General features: G+C 30.9%; 1 protein-coding gene across 1 annotated transcript; it reads right to left on the reverse strand.

The window, feature by feature from the left end:
- Positions 1–9,444: 9,444 nt before the first annotated feature.
- Positions 9,445–12,940, reverse strand: LOC132804467 (replication protein A 70 kDa DNA-binding subunit B-like). Its single transcript, XM_060818870.1, has 9 exons — positions 12,886–12,940; positions 12,211–12,307; positions 12,070–12,119; positions 11,772–11,850; positions 11,554–11,686; positions 11,309–11,469; positions 10,197–10,279; positions 9,775–9,861; positions 9,445–9,680 (listed from the first exon to the last, which is right to left on the reverse strand). Exons 1-9 carry the CDS (start codon positions 12,938–12,940, stop codon positions 9,445–9,447), a joined length of 981 nt encoding a protein of 326 aa, XP_060674853.1.
- Between the last annotated feature and the right edge of the window lie 10,679 nt (positions 12,941–23,619).

Here is a 23,619-nt window from a genome sequence, read left to right on the forward strand (position 1 = left end):
TATGGATGATGGGATTTACCCAAAAAAAAAAAAAAAAAGATATGGATGATGATGGGACTCATTGGAATGTATACACATATCGAATAATCTTTTATGAGAGAGAGTGATGAAAATAAAAAATTTAAAAAAAAAACGTTAATAATTAAATTAATATTAAAAAATATACATAAAAAGTCCTTAAATAAAACTTAAAAAAGTATTTAAAAGTAGGGGTGGGCTCGATTCGGTTCGGTTCGGTTTTGTGAACTTTTTTAAACCGAACCGATCGGTTCGGTTTGGGTTGGGTACAAAACCGAACCGAATCGACCGTTACATTCAACCCAAACCGAATCGAACCGAATGAATATTTTTCGGTTTGGGTTGGGTTCACGGGTTGGGCTTTCTGATGGGCTTCGGCCCAAATTTTTTTATTTTTGGTTTAGGCCGGTTTGGGTCTTATGATGAGCTTCACTTTCAGCCCAATTTTTTTTATTTTTGGTTTGGGTCAGTTTGGACCTCATGATGGATTTCGGCCCAAATTTTTTTATTTTTACTATTTTGAGATATGGGTCGGTTCGGTTTGGGTTGGGTAAATTTTTTACCCACCCGTAACCCGAACCGAAAACCACGGGTTCAATCCATATGTAACCGAACCGACCCGCTTAACAGTTAAAAACCAACCCAACCCGACCCAAATAGTTCGGTTCGGGCGGGTTGGTCGGTCCGAATCGGGTTTTGCCCAGCCCTATTTAAAAGTGAAACAAATTAAATCCTGGGTCTTCCCCCCCCCCAAAAAAAAAAAAAAACAAAAATTATTTGGCTGCTGAAAAATTGTGCTTTTTGCCTTTCACTGGAAGAAGAAAAATGTATTTTGTTAACCAATTTTGTTTTCATGGGCATTAAAAAAAATGAAGTATTTTTTTTATTTTTTAAATATTCTTTTTGGTTCTGCTTCTTAAGTGCGTATGGGAAGTAGAATGTCGATATTTATACATATAAATTTAAATTTATATTGCTTATGAATTTTTTAGAAAAATGCTTAATTATGGAAGATCCAGTCCATCCACAGTTTTTTTTTTTTTTTTTTTTTCCCCCCCTTGGGCAATGTACTAGCACAACGGTTCTATTACGTTCTGAACATTTTACTTTTACGAGGAGTAACTTTTTTTTTTTTTTCTTTGGTCTAACAATGAGTTAAATGCACATGAGTGTTGTTGAATTACTATTAAGTTGTTGGGTTAAATGCAAATTGCTGCCCTTTAATTTTGACAAAGTTCATTTTAGGATCTTAAATTTTTTTATTTTTTTTCCCATTTGATATCCTCTAAGTTTGAAATAATTGCATTCTTATGACAAACTATTATTAATGCTAATGCAAACCATTAAGTTCATCCATTCTTTTAACATCAAATCTATTTTTTATTTTCTTTTAAATTTGTTTTTTTATCATTTTACAATAGTTTTTTCCTATCATACCAATGTTCCGATCTCATGATTTTTAAATATAGGTATAAGTCATTTATCAATTGAATCAATTTTATTTAATTTTTTTTAATTTATTATTCATTTCAAAATAATCCAAAACTCACTATTTAATAGAGAAATAAACATTAAAAAAAAATAGAATGTAGGGTAGAAAATAACAAACCATTAAGGTTATGTTATATTTAACAATTTAAAATGTAACTTTTAAAAATTTTTAAAATATCAAATATAAAAAAGAAGAAAAATAATATATAAAGACTTTGAAATGAACTTTACTCATTTTGAAAGATAGTAAAATACATTTAACCTTAAAATTTTAGAATAAGATATAGATCATAAAGGATAATAGCTTAGCAAAAATAAATCATTTAACCATTATATATGCAAAATTAACTATAATAGTTTGAATTTTGACAAATTTTGTTATTATATCGAAAAATCTATTACTACCATGTTGGTTGGTGCAAAGCCTCTCATCTCATGATGCCGCAATCAAAAATAGTGATAGCATGATTCGTATAGTTGCTAGAGATCACCAGGGGTGAAGTGCTAAAAATTTAGACTATGCCTTTCCATTCAGATAAGTCAAAATTAGTTGAAGTTTTTGGTATCTTACAAGGGATGACATTGGCAAAAGAAGAAGGTTGGTTCAAAATTTGATGCGAATCAGACGTTTGAAATGTCATCCTCAGCTTGAATAACATTGACTTGCAAATCACGCACTAGTTAATGGAAGGAATTATCAAGGATATTCTCAAGCTGAAAAGTAAATTTCAAGAAGTACTATTCTTCTGGTCCCCTCAGAAAACAAATTTTTTAGCTCATTTTATATGTAACCGATGCATTAAAAATGATATCACATATACCTTGTTAACTCCCTTCCTAATATTTTCTCTCTTTTTGTTTTCCAGGAGAGTGGGTGCGAGACCATCTCATTTTTGTAAGCTTCTCCGGTTTTGGTTATAAAACATGTTATTTAGCCACAAAAAAAAAAAAAAAAAAAAGAAAGAAAAAGCCTGTCATCTCACACCTCAAATATATATATATATATATATATATTTTTTTTTTTTCCTTAAGGAAAAAAAAGCAAAAAACAAAAATAATAATAATAATCAGACATCGGCCTCTTGACAGAAAGCAGATCTAGATTCGTGTACAAAGGGAATCTTTTAGAGATGAAATGACCACCTCAAAATGAAGCCACCACATGCATATACATATATATTTTGGAACGAAAACACACCAAATAAAACAGGGGGACAAATGTACCATTACATGAAATTATGTGCGCCTCTAATATCATGTCTATGGTATCATCAGGCATCTTTTTTCCATTTCCACCCAAAAAAAAAAAAAAAAAAAAAAGGAATAAGACATAGGCCACCTGACAGAAAGCAAACACAGATTCTTGTACACATGGAACAGATGAAATGACCACCTTCTTTTTTTTCTTTTCTTTTTTCTTTTTGGTAATTAAGCGACGAAAAGACTCGTAGAAAAGATCAATAATTACATAAAAATAAAATAAAAAATAAAACAGTTATCTTAAAATGAAGCCATCACACATACATATATATATATATATATATATATACATAGATTTCTTCTATAATCATATGATAAAATGATATGGTCCAAAAATATAAAAAAATATCAGTTATTAGATTTTAACTTATCCAGTGAATGGTTCAGATATTTTTCTGTAACACGTAAAAAGATTGTAACTTCAAAAAAAATTTCTTCAATCTTCACACTTCAAAATATTATTTTCTTTCCCGCTAACACTATTGTTTCACACAGATTTTACCATTTTAAAATTCTTAAATAAAATCCTCCATCTTTCACAGTTTCAAAATTTCCAAATTAAATCCACTGTTCTAGCTCTAGATATTTTTCTATTGCTTCCACCGCCCGAACCTTCTTCTCGACAATCCAAAATCCATTTAGAGCTTCGGTTAAAGATTAATATTTGTGAGCCATTGTTTTTTTTTTTTTTTAGCCTTTTTTTTTTAAGTGTGAACAAAAAACCAAAAAAAAATAAAATAAAATGAAATCGATGACCTACCAAACGTCACCGGCTTAGTTACCAAACAAGTGGGCATTTTCCTTTAGATTAAAGCATGCTCTTTCTTGATGGTCCAGAGTAGTCTTGACATGGCTGAGAGCAAAATCCCGGTAGTGATTGCATCGCTGCCCATAGTAGAAAGGGCACCTACGGCCTTGATAATTGAGTCTCATTTGGTTGGGTTCTTTTGAGTCTTGAGGCCCCGATTTTGATAAGATATAAGGCTGAGGAGTTCCTACTTGGAGAGTTTCGATTGAGCTGTGAGGGATGAGCATACGATCATAGAGGAGTTAGAATGGTGGTGTTTCAAAGAACAAGAATTGAAATGGTGGTGTTGTGGGTTGAATTGAATATTAGAAATAATGAGGTTTGAGGACGTAGAGTTCTGGAAATTTTCTTTTTTTAATTCCTTTGTAATTTTTTTATATTTTTGCAGGTATCATTCAAAATAATAAAATTCAAACTTAACAAAAAACAAATTGAGGACTAATTGAAAATTTCTAAATTGAAAAGATAATTTTAAAAAAAAATTGAGGGACCAAAGCCAACGCTATTACATTCCAGCAGCGTTGGCTTTGGTCCCTCAATTTTAAAATTTTTTTAATTATTTTCTTTTTTTAATTTCTTTATTATTTTTTTTATATTTTTATAAGCATCATTCAAAATAATAAAATTTAAACTTAACAAAAAAAAAATTGAAGACCAATTGAAAATTACAAAATTGAAAAGATAATAAAAAAAATTGGGGAACCAAAGCCAATGCTATTACATCCCAGCAGCGTTGGCTTTGGTCCCCTAATTTTTTACAATTTTTTTATTTCATTTTTTTAATTCCTTCGTAATTTTTTTATATTTTTGCAAATATCATTCAAAATAATAAAATTCAAACTTAACAAAAAAATATTGAAGACCAATTGAAAAGATAATAAAAAAAATTGGGGGACCAAAGCCAACACTATCACATCCCAACACCGTTGGTTTTGATCCTCCAATTTTAAAATTTTTTTATTATTTACTTTTTTATTTTTTTAATGCCTTGGTAATTTTTTTTATATTTTTACAAGTATCATTCAAAATAATAAAATTCAAACTTAACAAAAAAAATTGAGGATCAATTGAAAATTACAAAATTGAAAAGATAATAAAAAAAAAAAAATTAGAAACCAAAGCCATTGCTTTTACATTCTAAAAGCCTTAACTTTGGTTCCCCAATTTAAATATTTTTTTTTTAATTCCTTGGATGAAAATTTGACCAAAAAATAGAGAAAAAAAACTTTTGATGAAAATGGATAATGAACCCAAAAAAAAAAAAAAAAAGAGGGCTTCTCTTTAAAATTAGACCCAAAAAAAGAGGAAATTTTTTTTGATGAAAATATGATAATGAAAAACAAAAAAAGAGGGCTTGTAGTCAAAATTGGACTAGAAATGAAGAAAAAAAAAATTATCACAAAAGGGAGTAAAGTTGACGCTATTTTCTTAATAAATGTCTGCTTTGTACAGATTTTAACGACGCTATTTTAAAATTGTGTCACTAAAAACCAACTATATAAATTTTAAAAACCAAGTATGTACTTGGTTTTTAAAGACGCAATTTTAAAATAGCGTCACTTAAGCCTTACAAAGCCAACGCTATTTTCTTAACAAGCCTTACAGTTTTTTTTTTCTTCTCATTTTTTCTTGTTTTCTAATCAAATTTTAAATAGAAATCCTCTTCTTTTTTTTTTATTATCATATTTTCATCAAAAAAAATTTTCTATTTTTTTGGGTCTAATTTTGAAGACAAACCCTCTTTTTTTTTTTTTTTGTTCATTATCATATTTTCATCAAAAGTCTTTTCTCTCTTTTTTTTTGTCCAATTTTAACACAAACCCCCCTTTTTTTTTTAATTATCATATTTTCATCAAAGAAATTAAAAGAAAAAAATAATAAAAAATTTAAAAAATTGGAGGACGAAAGCCAAGGCTTTTAGGATGTAAAAGCATTGGCTTTGCTCCCTTAATTTTATTTTTGTTATTTTTTTAATTTTATAATTTTGAATTGGTCCTCAAATTTTTTTGTTAAGTTTGAATTTTATTATTTTGAATGATACTTGCAAAAATATAAAAAAATTGTAAAAAAATTAAAAAAAATAAAAAAATAAAAAAACTTTAAAAATTGGGCAGCTAAAGCCAACGCTACTGGGATGTAATAGCGTTGGCTTTGGTCCTCCAATTTTTTTTATTGTATTTTTAATTTTGTAATTATCAATTGGTTTTCAATTTTTTTTGTTAAGTTTGAATTTTATTATTTTGAATGATACTTGCAAAAATATAAAAAAAATTACAAAGGAATTAAAAAAATAATAAAAAAATTAAAAAATTTAGGAGACCAAAGCCAACGCTGCTGGGATGTAATAGCGTTGGCTTTGGTCCCCCAATTTTTTTTATTGTCTTTTCAATTTTGTAATTATCAACTGGTCCTCAATTTTTTTTGTTAAGTTTGAATTTTATTATTTTGAATCATATTTGCAAAAATATAAAAAAATTACAAAGGAATTAAAAAATAATAAAAAAAATTTTAAAAATTGGGGGACCGAGGCCAATGCTTTTAATTTTTTCTCCAATATTTTTTTGTTATCTTTTCAATTAGTCCTCATTTTTTTTTTGTAAAGTTTAAATTTTATTATTTTGAATGATACTTGCAAAAATATAAAAAAATTACAAAAGAATTAAAAAAAGAAAATAAAAAATAATAATAAATTTTAAAAATTGGGGGACCAAAGCCAACGCTGCTGGTGTTAGCTTTGGTCCCCAATTTTTTTTAATTATCTTTTTAATTTTGTAATTATCAATTGATCCTCAATTGTTTTTGTTATGTTTGAATATTATTATTTTGAATGATACTTGCAAAAATATAAAAACATTACAAAAGAAATTAAAATAATAATAATAATAATAATAAATTGGGGGACCAAAGCCAACCCTACTAGGATGTAATAGCATTGGCTTTGGTCTCCCAATTTTTTTTTTATTATCTTTTCAATTTTATAATTTTTATTTAGTTCTCAATTTTTTTATTAAGTTTGAATTTTATTATTTTGAATGATACTTGCAAAAATATTAAAAAAAAATACAATAGAATTAAAAAATAATAATAATAAAAAACTTTAAGAAATTGGAGGACCAAAGCCAACGGTGCTGGGATATAATAGCGTTGGCATTGGTCCTCCAAATTTTTTTTATTATCTTTTCAAGTTTTTAATTTTCAATTGGTCTTCAATATTTTTGAATTTTATTATTTTAAATGATACTTGTAAAAATATTAAAAAAAATTACAAAGGATTAAAAAAAAAGAAAATAATAATAAATTTAAAAAAATTGGGAGATCAAAGCTAACACTGCTGGGATGTAATAGCATTGGCTTTGGTACCCCAATTTTTTTTTATTATCTTTTCAATTTTGTAATTTTCAATTGGTCATCAATTTTTTGTTAGGTTTGAATTTTATTATTTTGAATAATACTTATAAAAATATAAAAAAAAATTATAAAGGAATTAAAAAAAGAAAATAAAAAATAAAATAATAAAATAATAAAATAATTTTAAAAATTGAGAGATCAAAGCTAACGCTGCTGAGATGTAATAGCGTTGGCTTTGGTCCCCCAATTTTCTTTTTTATTATCTTTTCAATTTTGTAATTTTCAATTGGTCCTCAATTTTTTTTGTTAAGTTTGAATTTTATTATTTTGAATTGTAAAAATATAAAAAAACTTACGAAGGAATTAAAAAAAAAAGATAATAATAAAAAATTTTAAAAAATTAGGGGACCAAAGCCAACGCTGTTGGGATGTAAGAGCGTTGGCTTTGGTCCCCCATTTTTTTTTATTATCTTTTTAATTTTATAGTTTTCAATTGGTCCTCAATTTTTTTGTTAAGTTTAAATTTTATTATTTTGAATGATACTTGTAAAAATATAAAAAAGTTACAAAGGACTTAAAAAAAGAAAATTTCCAGAACTCTATGTCTTTAAACCTCCTTCTTTCCAATATTCAATTCAACTCACAACACCATCATTTCAATTCTTGTTTTCTGAAACCCCAGTGCTCTAACTCCTCTGTGATCGCCTGCTTATCCCTCACAGCTTAACCAAAACTCTCCAAGTAAGAACTCTCAACCTCATATTCGATCAAGATCGGGGCCTTAAGACTCAAAAGAACCCTGCCAAACGAGACTCGATTATCAAGGCCATGGATGCACTTTCTATTCTGAACAACGATGCAGTCACCACTGGGACTTCACTCTCGGCCACGTCGAGACTACTTTGGACCACCGAGAAAGAGCAGCTTTTAATCTGAAAGAAAATGTCCACTTGTTTGATACATAAGCCGGTGGCGTTTTACAAGTTATCGATGTCATTTTTTTTTTTTGGTTTTTTGTTCACACTTATAAATAAAAATTAAAAAAAAAAACACCAAAGGCTCTCAAAAAAAAAAAAAAAAAGCCAATGGCTCAAAAATACTAACCTTTAACTGAAGCTCTAAATGGATTTTGGATTGTCGATGAGAAGAACCTGGCGGTGGAAGCAATAGAAGGATATCTAGGGTTGGAACAGTGGAGATGATGGATTTTATTTGGGAATTTTGAAATGGTGTGAGATGATGGATTTTATTTGGAAATTTTGAAATGGTAAAGTTTATGTGAAACAATAGTGCGAGCAGGAAAAGAAATGATGTTTTGAAACGCAAGGAAATTTTTTTGAAGTTGCAATTTCCTCACGTGTGACAATAAAGTATTTGTGACAATAAAATATCTGAGCCATTCATTGAATAAGTTAAAATCTAATGGTTGGTTTTTTTTTTTTTTATGTTTTTTGACCGCACAATTTTTTGTCAGATCGGACCTGACCATAGAATCTACATATATATATATATATATATGGAATAGGATCCCACCAAATCAAATTGGGGAAAATAATGTACCATTCATGAAATTATGATGCTATCAAGGATTTGATAACTTGGAGGTTTAAGAAATTAAAGCCCTTCCTACCTTTCGTTAAACATATATATATATATATATATATACTAGGTATGACACGTGGCTTGGATTAATATTTGAATGTTTAATAGCTTTTAAGTAATTTGGAAAAATTTGAATTAAAAAGTTGTTAAATTAGTTTTTTTAATTAACATTTTTCAATTTTTTTAGAAGGATTGAATCTTAAATTATTAACAAACATAAAGAAATTAATCATTTTATTCCAAGTTTTTCATAAATTTAATACCCAAATCTCATAATATAATTTTGAAGTAAGAACACTTCCAACTCTTAGATGAACAGAAACTCTAGAAAAGCAGAAAATCTAAAAAAACAAAAACCATTATTGTTCGTAATTAGATTCTAGCTTCATCCTTTCAATTTTTTTTTTTAATACACCAATCAATATTGAGATGTTTTAGATATTTAGTGAGAATAAATTAATTTTAAAACTAATTAAAACATGAACAATTTATTTTGATTTTAGTCCATTATCATAAAATTTAATTTATTCATGGATTTATATATTAACTAAAAGAAACACAAAAAATAAAAAATGATCATAGGAAATATAAGTACAATCTTAAAAACTCATAATTACTATTTTACTTTCGTTAAACAAAAAGTTGTCACAAAATACCTGTGTCATAGATGAAACTATCTTAGCATCATTGCTATCTTCCTAAGATAAATTGCAAGATTTAATAGAAATGTATTAGGTTATACCTAAATCAATTTTCTATTACATCTTGCAATGTACAAAATAATAATATTAGTGTTACTATCAAAATATAGCCTAAATATGCTATAAGTTCACAAAAAACTGATAATAATCTACTTATGAACTGATAGTAATCTATCATGTCCACATTAACAAAAAGATGGTTCCCATGATAACAAATTAAGCATTGTCTTTAAGCTCGGCAAACTGCTTCCTACCCCCTTCACCAAATTCTAGATGAGAACTTTCAACATTCAGCGCTATTGGATCTGCCTCATCTGCACTTTTGGAAATCATCAGCTTTAGTTTCTTTGTTGCATTGTTTCTTGCAGTAGGCTTTGAAACCAAATCAGCTAGGACTTTATCTTCATTGCTCATTTGCTCTATCTTAGCATTGTCAACACTTCCAGATATATCTAATTTTGAAAGTTGTAATATATATACATTAGAACATTAAATAAAAGCTCATGTTATTTCACTTAGGATATAATGTATCAAACATGTTCATACCTCTCAATTCAATTATGCCTAATGATTTTCCACTTTGCTCTTCAACGATTTCTAAAACTTGACTAACTTCAGCATCATTTGAAGTATCTGTTTGTGTTAATGTGTTGATTTCATTTAAAATAGTATCACAAACAGAAAGGATTGTGTATTTCCATCTTGTAATATCATGATATTCATGTTTAGATGCTTTAACTTGAATTAGAAGCTTATGACTACTGGATAATGTGGCAATTTTTTTAATATCTTTAACAGAATCCTAAAAAAAAGAAAGATTCACAGTTAGTACTCACATAAGCATTTACATCATTTATATATGTTTTTTCAAAGAACAAGTTAAAACTGACTAGTCATTTCCACAAACACATATGAAAAGAATTATATTACCCCATCAGATTTATTCATCAACTCATATGCAGTGCAACCAAGAAAATTTTCAGCTTGATTTCCGAACAATGTAGCATTCAAAGATGAAGATTCATCTATCAAATCAACAATGACTCGGCACCTGAATAAAAGAAGAATTGCCAGTTAGAGGTTATAATTAATCATAAAATAAATGATATGAAATGTTTTATACTATAACTAAATAAAGTATTTCACATTATACAAAATTGAAGTGGCACTGGGTGGAGAGAGCAGAGGAAAAGATTGAGGCATTAACCTAATGGATTACAACAAAAGGTGATGAAGTAATAATCTGTATGACAAAGATAAGCTAAGTATTTAGAGAACAAAAATTTATGGAGTTCTATATTTTGCTTACTAAACTATACATGAAAATTCCTAAAATTATAAGTATGCTGAATTCCCCCCCCCCCCCCAAAAAAAAAAAAACAAAAAGATATTTAATACCTGTTAAATGGTGCGTAGTTTTTACGTTGGATTTGGTTAGTGGTCAAATGGAACATGCTTAAATCTTTATGGATGATGGCAAAAAAATGATCAAGTAAGCTATTTTGTTATTTTTCTTTGTTTTGTGTTGCAATTCTTAAACACGATCTCTGTTTAAGTTTGTTTTTTGAGTTTCAAATAATGATGATTAATTTCAATTATTAATTTTTGTGGATCTCAATCATTATGGCAACTAAATATCCAAAAATACTCAAAAGACAGTGGAGTTTTTCTTGCAACAAATCTCGTTATTTTGGCTAGCAAGCATGATCCTCAATCATAATGTAGCCTATTTTTGCTTTTAAATGCAGCATATTGACAAATGAGCAAAAGTTGTAGAATGGGTGATTGCTATGGGGCTCAACAAATGTACAAATCGATCAGTGCAAGGTATAATCATATCTTTTTTCTGTTTTATTCTTGTCCTGTTCATTTAGATCAAAGCTTTATCTTATGTTTCACACCTGAGATGAAAAATATAATATCATTGATTGTAAATTCTTCATGCATAATTAATTAGTGTGTTTTTAATGGGGAAAAAAACCCAGTAGTTATTAGTTACTATCATATAATGATGATTGCATAATTGGATGATGATAACAATAATAATAATAATAACAACAACAAATATTTGTGTGCATACCTTGGCATAGCTTTAACTTGATCATGTCTGCAATACAAGCAGTTAAACCTCTGTTCAAATTCATATCCAGTTGCTTTTGTGCATTTTTCACAGGTTAAGTACCAAAAAGGTTGAATCAAATTTGTCACTTTGATGTGACCATTGATCCAAAAACTTCTCCTCTGTTTACATAATGAAAAGTACAAGCATATCTTAATATTATAGTTGTTAATAATTATAAACAAAATAATAGTCAAGAAATTTACCGTATTAAGTTGATTATCTATCATCTTAATGGTAACGATGTCCTCAGCAGAAGGAAGTGTAGACAGTGACTTTGTCTCAAGACCAATCCTTTCACATATTATGTCCATGGCTTTTTCAGCATTAGCATTATACCTGTAATTGCTCAAATTAATTATTGCTATTTTTATTTTTTATACAAGAAAATTTGTTCTAAATTTAAACTCCAATATTAGTTTACCAAATTGATAAAGTAGCTGCTTGTGGTATCTCCGGTTCAATAACAAACGAACTGGAGGATTTGGTTGAAAGTGAGATACCTGTATAATGATATAAATAATACAAATATGCATGTAAAAAATTGAATTAATAAAAACTAATTTAGAAAATTGCTGACTATTTTAATTACATAAAAATTGTTCAAAAATAACATCAATTGTAGTGTAGTCATTAAGAAAGCATACCATTATATGAGCTAACTTTAAGTCGACATCAAATTATGATTGGTTTTCTATTCATAATATTCCAAATTTGAGTACATTCATTGGTCACAAATTGGTTCCACATGGTAAGCATCACAGCATCCATACTGTCCATAAAATTAAAATCAAAATTTAGAAAAATGTTTATTAACTTATTTAATAATTAATAATTATTTTTAATTTTTTTGGAGTATTTACTTATCATTCATCAAAGTCATCTCTTGGACAATCTCTAAACCATCATTCGTGATTATCTCCTTTTTTGGCTTGATTTCAATCGCTATTCCAATCACATCTGATGATAAACAAATTCATAACTTAATTAAAAAATTATAGATCATTAGAAATTTGTCCACATGATGAATTAAATATAAATGAAAAGTTATAAAAATATAGCTGAACAAATTGACTATATAGACAAACATACCGACTTGGGATAGAGAATCAATTTAAGTGTGTAGTCGTGAGAACGGTACAAAGCTATAAACAGCAGGCACAATTATCTCTGAATCTCCAGTCACTTCTTCCACAATGGTTCAACCATTTATAGTCCATTGCAAATTATTTTGAACAATCTGATATTGTGCGCCAATTTCTTTAACCCAAGCATTAGAAATATAATAATTTTTCCCAATTATGAGTGTGTCTCGGAAGATGTGAATGTCTCCACCATAAATTGTGGCCTGGATCTTATTACCCTATATAAGAAAAACAAGAGACTTAAAATTGAGTTATATATGAGACAAATTATACAAAATAAATATATTATCAAAACAAACTTACTTCTTCATCGGCTAAGATTAACCTTTGATATTTGTTTGAACTTGATTTAGAAACTCGTGGCATTCCTTTCTCAATAACCACCACTTTTACTATCCAATCTCTGTTGAGCTTGAATATCCTTGATTAGCTTTACTTCTCTAACCATTTTGCTATATTATATTTTCGAAAAATATAAAATGAAATCACTACGAATCAAATAAACCAAATTATAGATGACATAGTAATTGACTATTTATTTATTTTTTAGACTGAGAAAAAAAAAACAATGACCATCATGATCTCTTGTGGGATTGCATGCTCTCCCACTACTTTTTCTTTTTTCTTTTTTTTTTTACTGTTTTTTTAAAATTTTTTTTCCCACCCGACAAAGGGATTGTTTTGTTAATTATGAGTTTAGAGCTTTAATGAATGTTGGGGTTAGTTAAAATATATTGTTCAATTCTGAAAATGGATTTTATTATTTTTGTATAGTTATGTTTGTCTGATGGTATGGGGTTTAAGGATAGAACAAGAGAATAATCTTAAAGCAAGGTTTTTGAGGGTGGTTCTTTTTAAAATGATTAGATGTTATGTAAATGCTAAGGACATTTATTTAAGTATGGTTTTAGTATAATAATGGGGAAAAAAAGGGAAAAAAAAAAGAAGAAGAATTGATGTGTGTTTTTAGGCATGGGTAAAGGGTACTCACCTTTTGCTCTACTTAATTAAAAAGCTTTTGGTTTAATGATTTAAAAAAGAAAAAAAAAAAGACAATGGGTATGACGAAAAAAAAAAAACAAAAAAATGAAAGTCTTTAACACGTGTGGGAAAGAGACATGATGGGTAGGAGAATGCCAAAAGGGAAAGCTTATTTTAATTTTAAGGACCATCACTTGAGCAAGTGTGAAAATTTTGTAGCCAACAATTTATATTGAGTTGTTTTTTACATGGTGTTCATAAAAAGTTTTGTCATTTGGATTCTGGTTGGTTGTTAAATATGCTACATTTCATTTTGCAATTTCTAAAGTAAATAATGAAAGAAGGGAAGACTATAGAATGAGGAACACGGATGTTCTGGCAGTTGTTAGAGCTCTTAAAAAATGGATGCTTGAGATAATCTACGCAGACAAGCTAGTCCTTCTGTTAACATAAATACATGTTGGTTTTTCATATATCAATATGTGGTATTGGGTGAAGAACTGAAATATAAATCATATGCATGTGCACACAAAAGCAATGAAAAATGCAAAGATCCATGCACAATGAAATTCATGAACTCACAAAAGAATTGAAATGCACGAGAGAATTAAGTAATAAGACAAAGGAATGGAAAAAATTAAAGTTACCAATTTTGTAGTGAATAGCACAATCTTCAGGTTCTTTGTCGTCACTGATAAAGAGAGTAGGGGGAGAGAAAAGCTGAAAACGAAAAAAAAAATAGAAAAGAAAAAAAGCCAATGGCATTTAAATACTGAAAACCACGAAAATAGGTTTTAAAATATTATAAATCAAAATCTTTACTTACATGGTAAGTCAAAGTCCTTTCTGAAGTACAATAATGAAGTCCAAAATTTTGTATAAAGTACACAACTCCATCCTTATCATACTGTAAGTCATCATAACCATAATGCATGCCATACCACAACCCCTAACACCTGTATGGAAAAATGAAAAAAGAAGCATAAAATGTGGATCTCACCAGTATTACAACTGTTGAAGATCAAATATGTGATGGAACATTAAAGGATTTAAAATAACCTAATAAATAAAAGGTTAATGCAAAGCAATAGTTGAAGTAAGTTCAGTCCATTATTTATTAACAAAAAAGTCCATTATTTATTTATTTAATATTTAAAGTGAAAAAATCTACTACATCACATATGATAAAATATTCAACAAAAATATTTATTTTTTTTAATTTACTTTGAAAATCATATATATATATATATATATATTGTATGCACATATTTATATACACATCAAAACGTAAATTATTTCTTCGTTTTACATTTATATTTTTATACATATTGGATCAAATCAGTATCATATTATATATATATATATATATACATGCTGGTATATTTGATAAAACATTTAGTAAAAATATTTGATTTTTTTAATTTATTTTAAAATTCAATTTATATGCATACACATGAAACCATAACATATTTCTTAATGGGATATTTTAAACTTGTAGCTATCCTTACCTTTTTTTCAATAGCTCTTTACATGTTGATTTTTTTATTAGATTAATTTAATATTATATATAAATAGTATGTATTATATAATATACCATGCTTTTTTAGTCATGATATTATTTAAAATGAATATTATTTTAATCTGTGTAAATGGTATTAACTTGTTCTTTTAATTAAAAGATATATGCAGGAGAATTTTTGTTACATTTTTGTATTGAAAAAAAAGAGAGTACATAATATATATATATATATATCTATGTCAGGACCTGTCCAAAATTCCTCACCGGAATCCTAGACAAACCTTAATCCTAGGGAAACCCTACCAAACCTTCCAATGGAAATCCGGCAGAACCTCCCCTAAGGGTTGGACTTACCATAAATTTTCTGCACTGAAAACACACTTCTATATACATCCCCTTATTCCTCCCATATTACTACAATTTGATTCCACAATTTTGCAGCACTCCAAATGAATAACAGTAAATCAGTGCATAATTAACAACTAAATGTCCAATACAGTAAACAGAGCATTATACAAATAAATGTGGAAGTAAAACAATGTCAGATAAAGGAGTAATACAAGATGAAGAGGAAAAGGGAATAAATGTTTCTTGGACTTTCGGCAAAGAACTGAGACGTCGGTCTCGTCCCGGACGATCAACGTCTCCCAAACCTGGTACCTAGGGGAACGGAATTCAAAAATATGAGATGCTAATCATCTTAGTGAGTGACCTTATTTACTGTATAATTATAACCGTAATAATAATTATAGTACACTTGATTAATTAAGAATAAATAAATAAATAATAATTAATTGAAAATAATATTTTCTCTCAAAACCCTCACCATTCACTCCGTTGGAAAAGTTCCCCTTTTTAAAACATTTTCGCAAAACCCGTTATTTCTATTTCTCGAAAACCAAGGAATCAGTTAGTCAACAAAATATCCAATAAAATATAATAAGTTGAGCATCCAAAATTTATAATGAATAAATTGAAATAAAAATAACTTATAACAGTTACTAATAATTAATCCATGTCATAATAATTAATACCGAAATATTAATAAAACTTACATTAAAACAATTCATGAAATAATTGTTTAATTAAAATGAATTAATTTCTTGAAGAATTAAGTAAAGGAAAAATTAAATCAAATTAAAACCTCAATTTAAGATAAATGGTAAAAACATAGTAAGATCTTTTTAAAATCATCAAACCAATATAAATAGAAAAATCAAGATGAAATGCACTGTTAAAACACTAATATAAATAAGAAATCAAAAACATAATAAAATTCCATAAAATTTGTATTAAGTTTTCCAATTGAAATAATTAATAAAAACAACGTTAAATACAACATATACAATGTACCATACGACGTACCAATCTGTAAACCATGGGATACACCCACCTCACGACCCTCAATATATGAACGGTGTTGTGGAAATAATAAATAACCGCCGGGATGCACCCAACCTCACGGTCCATGGCAATAATAAACCGTTGGATGATACCAACCTCACGGCACCGTGGTAATAATACTAAAACCATCAGATGAACCCGACCTCAAAGTCTGTGGTAATAATAGATAACCATTGGATGAAACAAACCTCACGGCACCGTGGTAAACCCAGCACGCTGTAATATAATACTGAACTAAACTCTGGTACTATATGGTACATCGATTAAAATAACCGATATAGTATCCTACTGTATCATAATCATAATTTAATTGTCAAGTTCAACCGCTTGTTCAAATATTTCAAAATTTCAAAATATCATTTCGTACGAAAACCAGAAATACCACAGTGAAATATATTCACTATAAACCAATTTTAAGCACTTAAAATTATAAAATATTTGATCGTGCTTAAAATTATATGATTTTCAATCTGGTTTCTCAAACCAAACAGTTTCCAAAATGATTTAAAATCTCAATTTAAATACCAAAATATTTAACTACTCCAAGTTCACTTATGAACCCATTAGAATATAAAACCATTTAATACATTGTCAAACCTTACGTAAAATGACAACTCATATTTAATAAGGCAAATATTTTTATATGCATAATCTAAACATTCAATCAAATAGTATATAAGCCAAATTATTCGAACACATATATATTATGTTATACCCCAAAACAATTTTTAAAACTAATAACCATAGCAATGATTACAATAAATCAAACCACAATTTCTTTAAATTTCCAAATATATTCTTTTGGCACCAAAACGTATATTAAAAACATTATGAATTAGCAATACCATTCTAGATAGAAATTCTCATGATATCGAACACATAAACGTATTTTGGAAATATTCAATTATGAAATATTCTAACAAATTAATTTAATAATTAATAATTTCAATTCAATTTCATAAAATTCTTTGAATCAAAATATTTTTTAATATATAAATATTTTGATTCACTCAATTGGCCATCAAATTTTCACAAATAAAACCACTAAATATTTGGCACATAAAATATCAATTTCAAATATTCAATTCACACAAAATATTCACAAATTTAATTCCCGAAATTAGTTTGAAGGTGGGTCACTCACCTGGAGCATGCCATTAAACCAAGATCCTCCTTGGGATCAATTCTACGACGCATCCGTGCTCCTAAAACAACAATATTACACAACTCAAATAAATTAATATTTTATTCAGGTAAATAATACCCGATACCCGGGGAGTTAAACACAAACGTTAACCAAAATTGACGAGTAATATACCGAATCGAAGCTTGAGTGACGAGGATCGCGAATCCGGTCTAACTTCCCGGAGATCGGATCGGTGGTTGCCGGAATCTCGTGTTAGGACCCGTCCAAAATTCCTCACCAGAACTCTAGACAAACCCTGATCCCAGGGAAACCCTACCGGATCCTCCAATGGAAAATCCGGCAAAACCTCCCCTAAGGGTTGGACTTACCACAAAATACCTGCACTGAAAACATACTTCTATATTCATCCCCTTATTCCTCCCACATTACTACAAGTTGATTCCACAAATTTACAGCACTCCAAATGAATAACATGGAATTAATACAGTATTTAATAAAATGCGTCCAATACAGTATACAGAGCATTATACAAATAAATATGGAATTAATACAATGACAGATAAAGAAGTAATACAAGATGAAGAGGAAAAAGGGAAGAAGTGCTTCTTGTACTTTCGGCAATGAACCGAGACGTCGGGCTTATCCCGGACGATCAATGTCTCCCAACCTGGACCTAGGGGAACGAAATTTAAAAATATGAGATTCTAATCATCTCAGTGAGTGACCCTATCTACTGAACACTTTTAATATTAATAATATAACAAATAAGGAAATTTAATTAATACGAACAATTAGATAAATAATAAATAATAAACATTTGAAAGTAATACTTTCTCCCAAAATCCTCACTATTCACTCCGTTGGAAATGTTCATTTTTTAAAACATTTTCACAAAATCTGATATTCGTATTTCCCGAAAACCAAGGGATCAATTAATTTAATTAAATAATTAAATAACCCAAATATAAATAAAATGTAATAAAATATAATAAATAATTTTTGAACACTTTGGATTTGAAATTTCTATCTGAAAATTTATACTTGACGCACCACACCATATACCAGTGATGCCCTCCGATATCCAACGTCCCGAGCACCGACTGGCGGGAGATTAAAGAGAGAAACTTGCAAACGGCACTTCGGAGTCCCGATAGTACCGCTGGTGAAACAGTCATCCCGGCCAAGGAGGGGGGCGGCTATGTGCACTATATAAAACTTGTCTGCCCTCGGTCCAATGGCAACTCACGGGAGACATAATAACTTGCGCGCTAACCACATATATACCGGAACACCAATACTGTATGAGTGCGTCTAAAATAATTATTAAATTAATTATTACCGTACCGATTTTCCAAAAATCACCGTGGGAAATATACCAGTTTTCAAATTTACCATCCCACATATTTTCCTTTAACATACTCGGTACGAAACCATCGATAACAATATACAAATAATTTTTCTCGTAACATGAGGTCCAACAAATAATACCACAGGCATAATTATAAAATTTAAACCACCAATTAAACAAATATTTTTCTTAAATATTTAAACCAATTATGCCCAAAAAATAATATTAAAATCACATACGATTTATTACTGAAAATACCTTGCTCATGCGTAATAAATAAAATTAAATCACAATAAAATAATAATTTTCCACAATTATAATTAAATTGCACCACATGAGCATAATTTCAAATATCAATTAAACACCAATTAAATATAATTAATTGCCCCAAAATATTTTTAAAGGTGGGTCACTCACCTGTAACACGCAATTAAACCATGATCCACCATAGGATCGATTCCACAATGCACACGTGTTCCTAGAACACAATTCACACACAGCCAAATAAATTAATATTTTATTCGGGTAAATAATACCATGTACCCGGGGGTTAAACACAAACGTTAACCAAAATTGACGAGTAATATACCGAATTGAAGCTTGAGTGACGAGGATCACGGATCCGATCTTACTTCCTAGAGATCGGACCCGAGATGGCCGGAAACTTGCCGGAAAGCTTTCGGGATTCAACTCTTTGATTCTCTCAAACTGTTGCAAATTGGAGGAAAAGGACACCGGATTTGGATTTAGGGGGTCGGAATTAGTGGGGAAGGATCGGCGGTACAACTGGGTACTCACCGGAATAGTGATTTCCGGTGACACGCCACGGTCACTGGCAACCGTCGCCGGCGGTAGCGCGTCCGGTGGCTGATGACTAAGATTTTTGGGATTTTATAGATCGAGGGGAGAGGGTTCCAACGGGATCGACGGTGAGGCAAACGGAGGCCGGACGGCGAAGAGATCTGGGTTTGAAGATTTTCGACCCCTCGCCGAAAAATACTTCGATCCCGGTGCGTCGGAGGTCCGGTGGCCTTGAAATTTGGTGGACTGGCTGGAAATGAGGAGGTGGTGAAGGGTGACTGGTGTGTGTGGCCTGAAAATGGCCAGAAATGGATCAAACGGTGATGGCCGGGAAAAATCATCGTCGCCGAAAAACGCTCCGATCCGGGCCCATCGCCGGTCGGTTGGCCGTGAGATTTGGGTGGTCGGTCGGAAATGGAGAGGTGCTCCTACTTGGCCGGTGCATGTGGCAAGATTCGGCCGAAAAAGTTGACAAGTCCGGCGGCCGATCGTTTCTCTCTCTAGCTCTCGCTCTCGCTCTCGTCTCTCTCTTCTCTCTCCTTCCCCCTGTTTTGCCAAAATAAAAACCACCGTGGGTGAAACTGTTCACCCACGTGGACCTCTCAGATGTCGATACGTGGTATTTTACTGTTCATTGATTCAAAAACATTAAAATATTACGGTAGTCGGAAAACTTTACACGTCCATAACTTTTTAACCAGATATCTAATTTAAGCGTGCCACTAGTCTATGAACTCATACCGACGAGCACTTTACAATCATACAAAAGTCAAAACAAAATTCTACAACCATAAAAAGTCAACTCCCGGCACCTTTTAGACAATTTGAATCTCAACTTGTTTTGCCCATAACTTTCAGACCGTAGCTCTGTTTTCGACGTGCTACTAGTCTACAAACTCGAACCAACGTGTACTTCGTAACGGTACCTCAGTGAACCTAGAATTTCATCCAAGTCAAAAAGTCAACTTTTGACCCCTTGGGTCAACGGTCAACGGTCACCCTAGGTCAAATTTGAGAAAATTTCCGTTGTACTTTGGAACGGGGTGTTACATCTCGCCGGAAAGCTCTCGACCTTTAGAGCCTCGATTCTCCCAAACTGTCGCGAATTGGAGAAAAAAAGATACCGGATTTGGATTCAAGAGGTCGGAATTAGTGGGGAGGGACCGGCGGTGCAACTGGGTACTCTCCGGAACTGGATTTTCCGGCGAGCCGCCGCGGTCACCGGCAACCGTCGTCGCTGCCAGCGCGTCCGATGGCCAATGGCTGAGATTTTTGGGGGTTTTGTAGATCGAGGGGAGAGGGTTCCAACGGGACCGGCGGTGAGGCAAACGGAGGCCGGACGGCGAAGAGATCTAGGTTTGAAGATTTTCGGCCCCTCGTCGGAAAATACTCCTACCCCGGCGCGTCAGAGGTTCGGTGGCCATGAAATTTGGTGGGTAGGCCGGAATTCCCATGGGTGAGAGACTGGTCAGGTGCGTGTGGCTTGGGGTGGCTAGAAACTGGGCAAATCGGCGGTGGCCAGTGGTGGAGGGGAAAAATCACCGTCGCCGGAAAACACTCTGATCTCGACGCATTACTGGCCGGTTGGCCGTGAGATTTGGGTGGTCGGTCGAAATTGAGGAGTCAGAGGCAGTGGGGTGGCGCGTGTGGCCCTTCAGTGGCCGGATGATTGCCAACCGGTGGTGGCCGGTGGTTTTCTCCTCCTCTCTTTCTCTCTCCTCCCCCCATTTTGCCAAAATAAAAGCCACCGTGGATGACACTGTTCACCCACGTGGACCTCTCAGATGTCGACAGGTGGCGTCACTGTTCACTTAAGCCAGATATATTAAAATATTATGGTAGTTGAAAAACTTTACACGTCCATCACTTTGTAACCAGATGTCCAATTTAAGCGTGCCGCTAGTCTATGAACTCGTATCGACGAGCACTTTACAACCATACAAAAGTCAAAGCAAAATTCTACAACCATAAAAAGTCAACTCCCGGCACCTTTTTGGACAGTTTGAATCTCAACTTGTTTTGCCCATAACTTTCAAACCGTAGCTCTATTTTCAACATGCTACTAGTCTATGAACTCATGCCAATGTGTACTTCGTAAGGGTACCTCAGTCAACCTAGAATTTCATCCAAGTCAAAAAGTCAACTTTTGACCATTCGGTCAACGGTCAACGGTCAAAGTCAACGGTCAACCTCGGTCAAAGTTGGAAAATTTCCGCTGTACTTTGGGACAGGGTGTTACATATATATATATATATATATATAATGGACATCTAAAAACCTTATCAAGTAAAAACATCAATATAATAAATCTTTTATAAGTGATAAATTTAATATTTATATAAAAAAAAATATGTTGGAAAACAAAAAATGATGTGTATTGACATCTATTTATTCTAAGGTTATGTTTATTTATATATAAAAATACCATGCCATACAACATGTTACAACCTCCCGAAAAAAATTTAATTCAACCATAATTATCTATAGAACAAATAACGCTGCACTACAATCCAAAATAGGAAAAGGAGGGTAGCAGGTGTGACAAAGGAAAAGCAAATTAAGCATGCTTTGACCATACTGGTGAACGATACTAAATGATATGATAGAATCAACTCAAATATAGAAATTAAAGACATAAAACCTGAAATTAGCTTCCCTTGATATAGCTTCGAAGAAGCACGGAGAATGTAGACAATATAACGAAAGCATAGAAACATACCTTTGTTTCAAAGCAGGTATTAGGAGGGGGTACATTTAACCTGGCTTTCCAATCTTGAGAACTAAGGAGCAAAAGAAAAGGGAGAGAAACTATCAGATTGCATGAAAATTAAGCATCATAACTAAGATATTTGTGACAAAATTAAGCAAAAAAAGATACCCTAAACCCTAGGAAAACGCTTGAAAACATTCTTTAATATAATTCAAAAATGCTACTGCATAACCATAAACAAACATATCCCTGATGCATAATTGCATCCAAACCAACATGCATTGGAAAACATAAGACTATTGTATAGAGCCATTTCCTAACCAAGGATATCCTACATATATAGATACTTGCCACCAATATTTTCAGCTTGTTTCTTCATTTATGGTGGGGTAGAGAGGAGAAGTGTTCTCAATTTTCAAATTGCTAAAACCATCATAGCGAAACATATTTATAATGTACCGATATACGTTGCTGGTTTAACTCACCATTTGCTTCAATAATGAAGAAACCATTTGAATTTGGCAATTCTGAAAAATCTCAAATCAAAAATCAGTAGTCAGCTATCCTTCTTTTATTATTATTATATTTTTATTTTTCAAATTTAAAAATTTTAATATAGTAAAAAAAATGATAATTAGCTTTGTTTCTAAATTATCAAAACAACAGTGAAAATGAAACTCAATATACTTCTTATATTGTCCTTGTCACATTAAGTAACAGGTGTCAGACAATTAAAATATTTCAAAAGTCAGAAACTACCTCTCACTTAAAATGAATGTTATCACAAATTACCAGATAATTATGCATGACAACAGATGTTAGAGTGTTAAACATGTAGAGAAGTGTGATACATACACAATAGAGCATGTTGGTGGCCAAGTGTGTGCATGTGTATCTGTGTGTACGTACAATGCCCATGCATCTAGCATCTTAGCCTTAGTGTAGTGTCTAGAAAATCACAAAAACGCTTCAATATCCCACATGTAGTGCCTAGAAAATCACAAAAAGGCTTAAATATCCTACCTACTACTGATTCCATGAAAAAAAAAATTCCAGGTAACTAAAAGTTAATAATGAGTCTTGAATGGAAACATCAAACCTGCTTTGGAGATATCCTTTTTAACATAAAGCTTCCAGCCTTGCCACAGTTTAAAATTGCATATTGACATTAACTATACGATTTCCATTTATAAAATGTCAGTTTATCACATTGATTG

Source organism: Ziziphus jujuba, chromosome 7 (genome assembly GCF_031755915.1).
Source record: "Ziziphus jujuba cultivar Dongzao chromosome 7, ASM3175591v1".
In the NCBI taxonomy this organism is placed as follows: Eukaryota; Viridiplantae; Streptophyta; class Magnoliopsida; order Rosales; family Rhamnaceae; genus Ziziphus; species Ziziphus jujuba.

Coding starts and splice junctions, on each gene's coding strand:
- LOC132804467 (XM_060818870.1), bottom strand. CDS start 12,940: ATGGTTAGAGAAGTAAAGCTAATCAAGGATATTCAAGCTCAACAGAGA. Junction 11,851..12,069: donor CCAATTTGTGACCAATGAAT/GTACTCAAATTT, acceptor ATCATTATACAG/GTATCTCACTTTCAACCAAA. Junction 10,280..11,308: donor CAAGTTAAAGCTATGCCAAG/GTATGCACACAA, acceptor TCTTTTATTCAG/GTGCCGAGTCATTGTTGATT.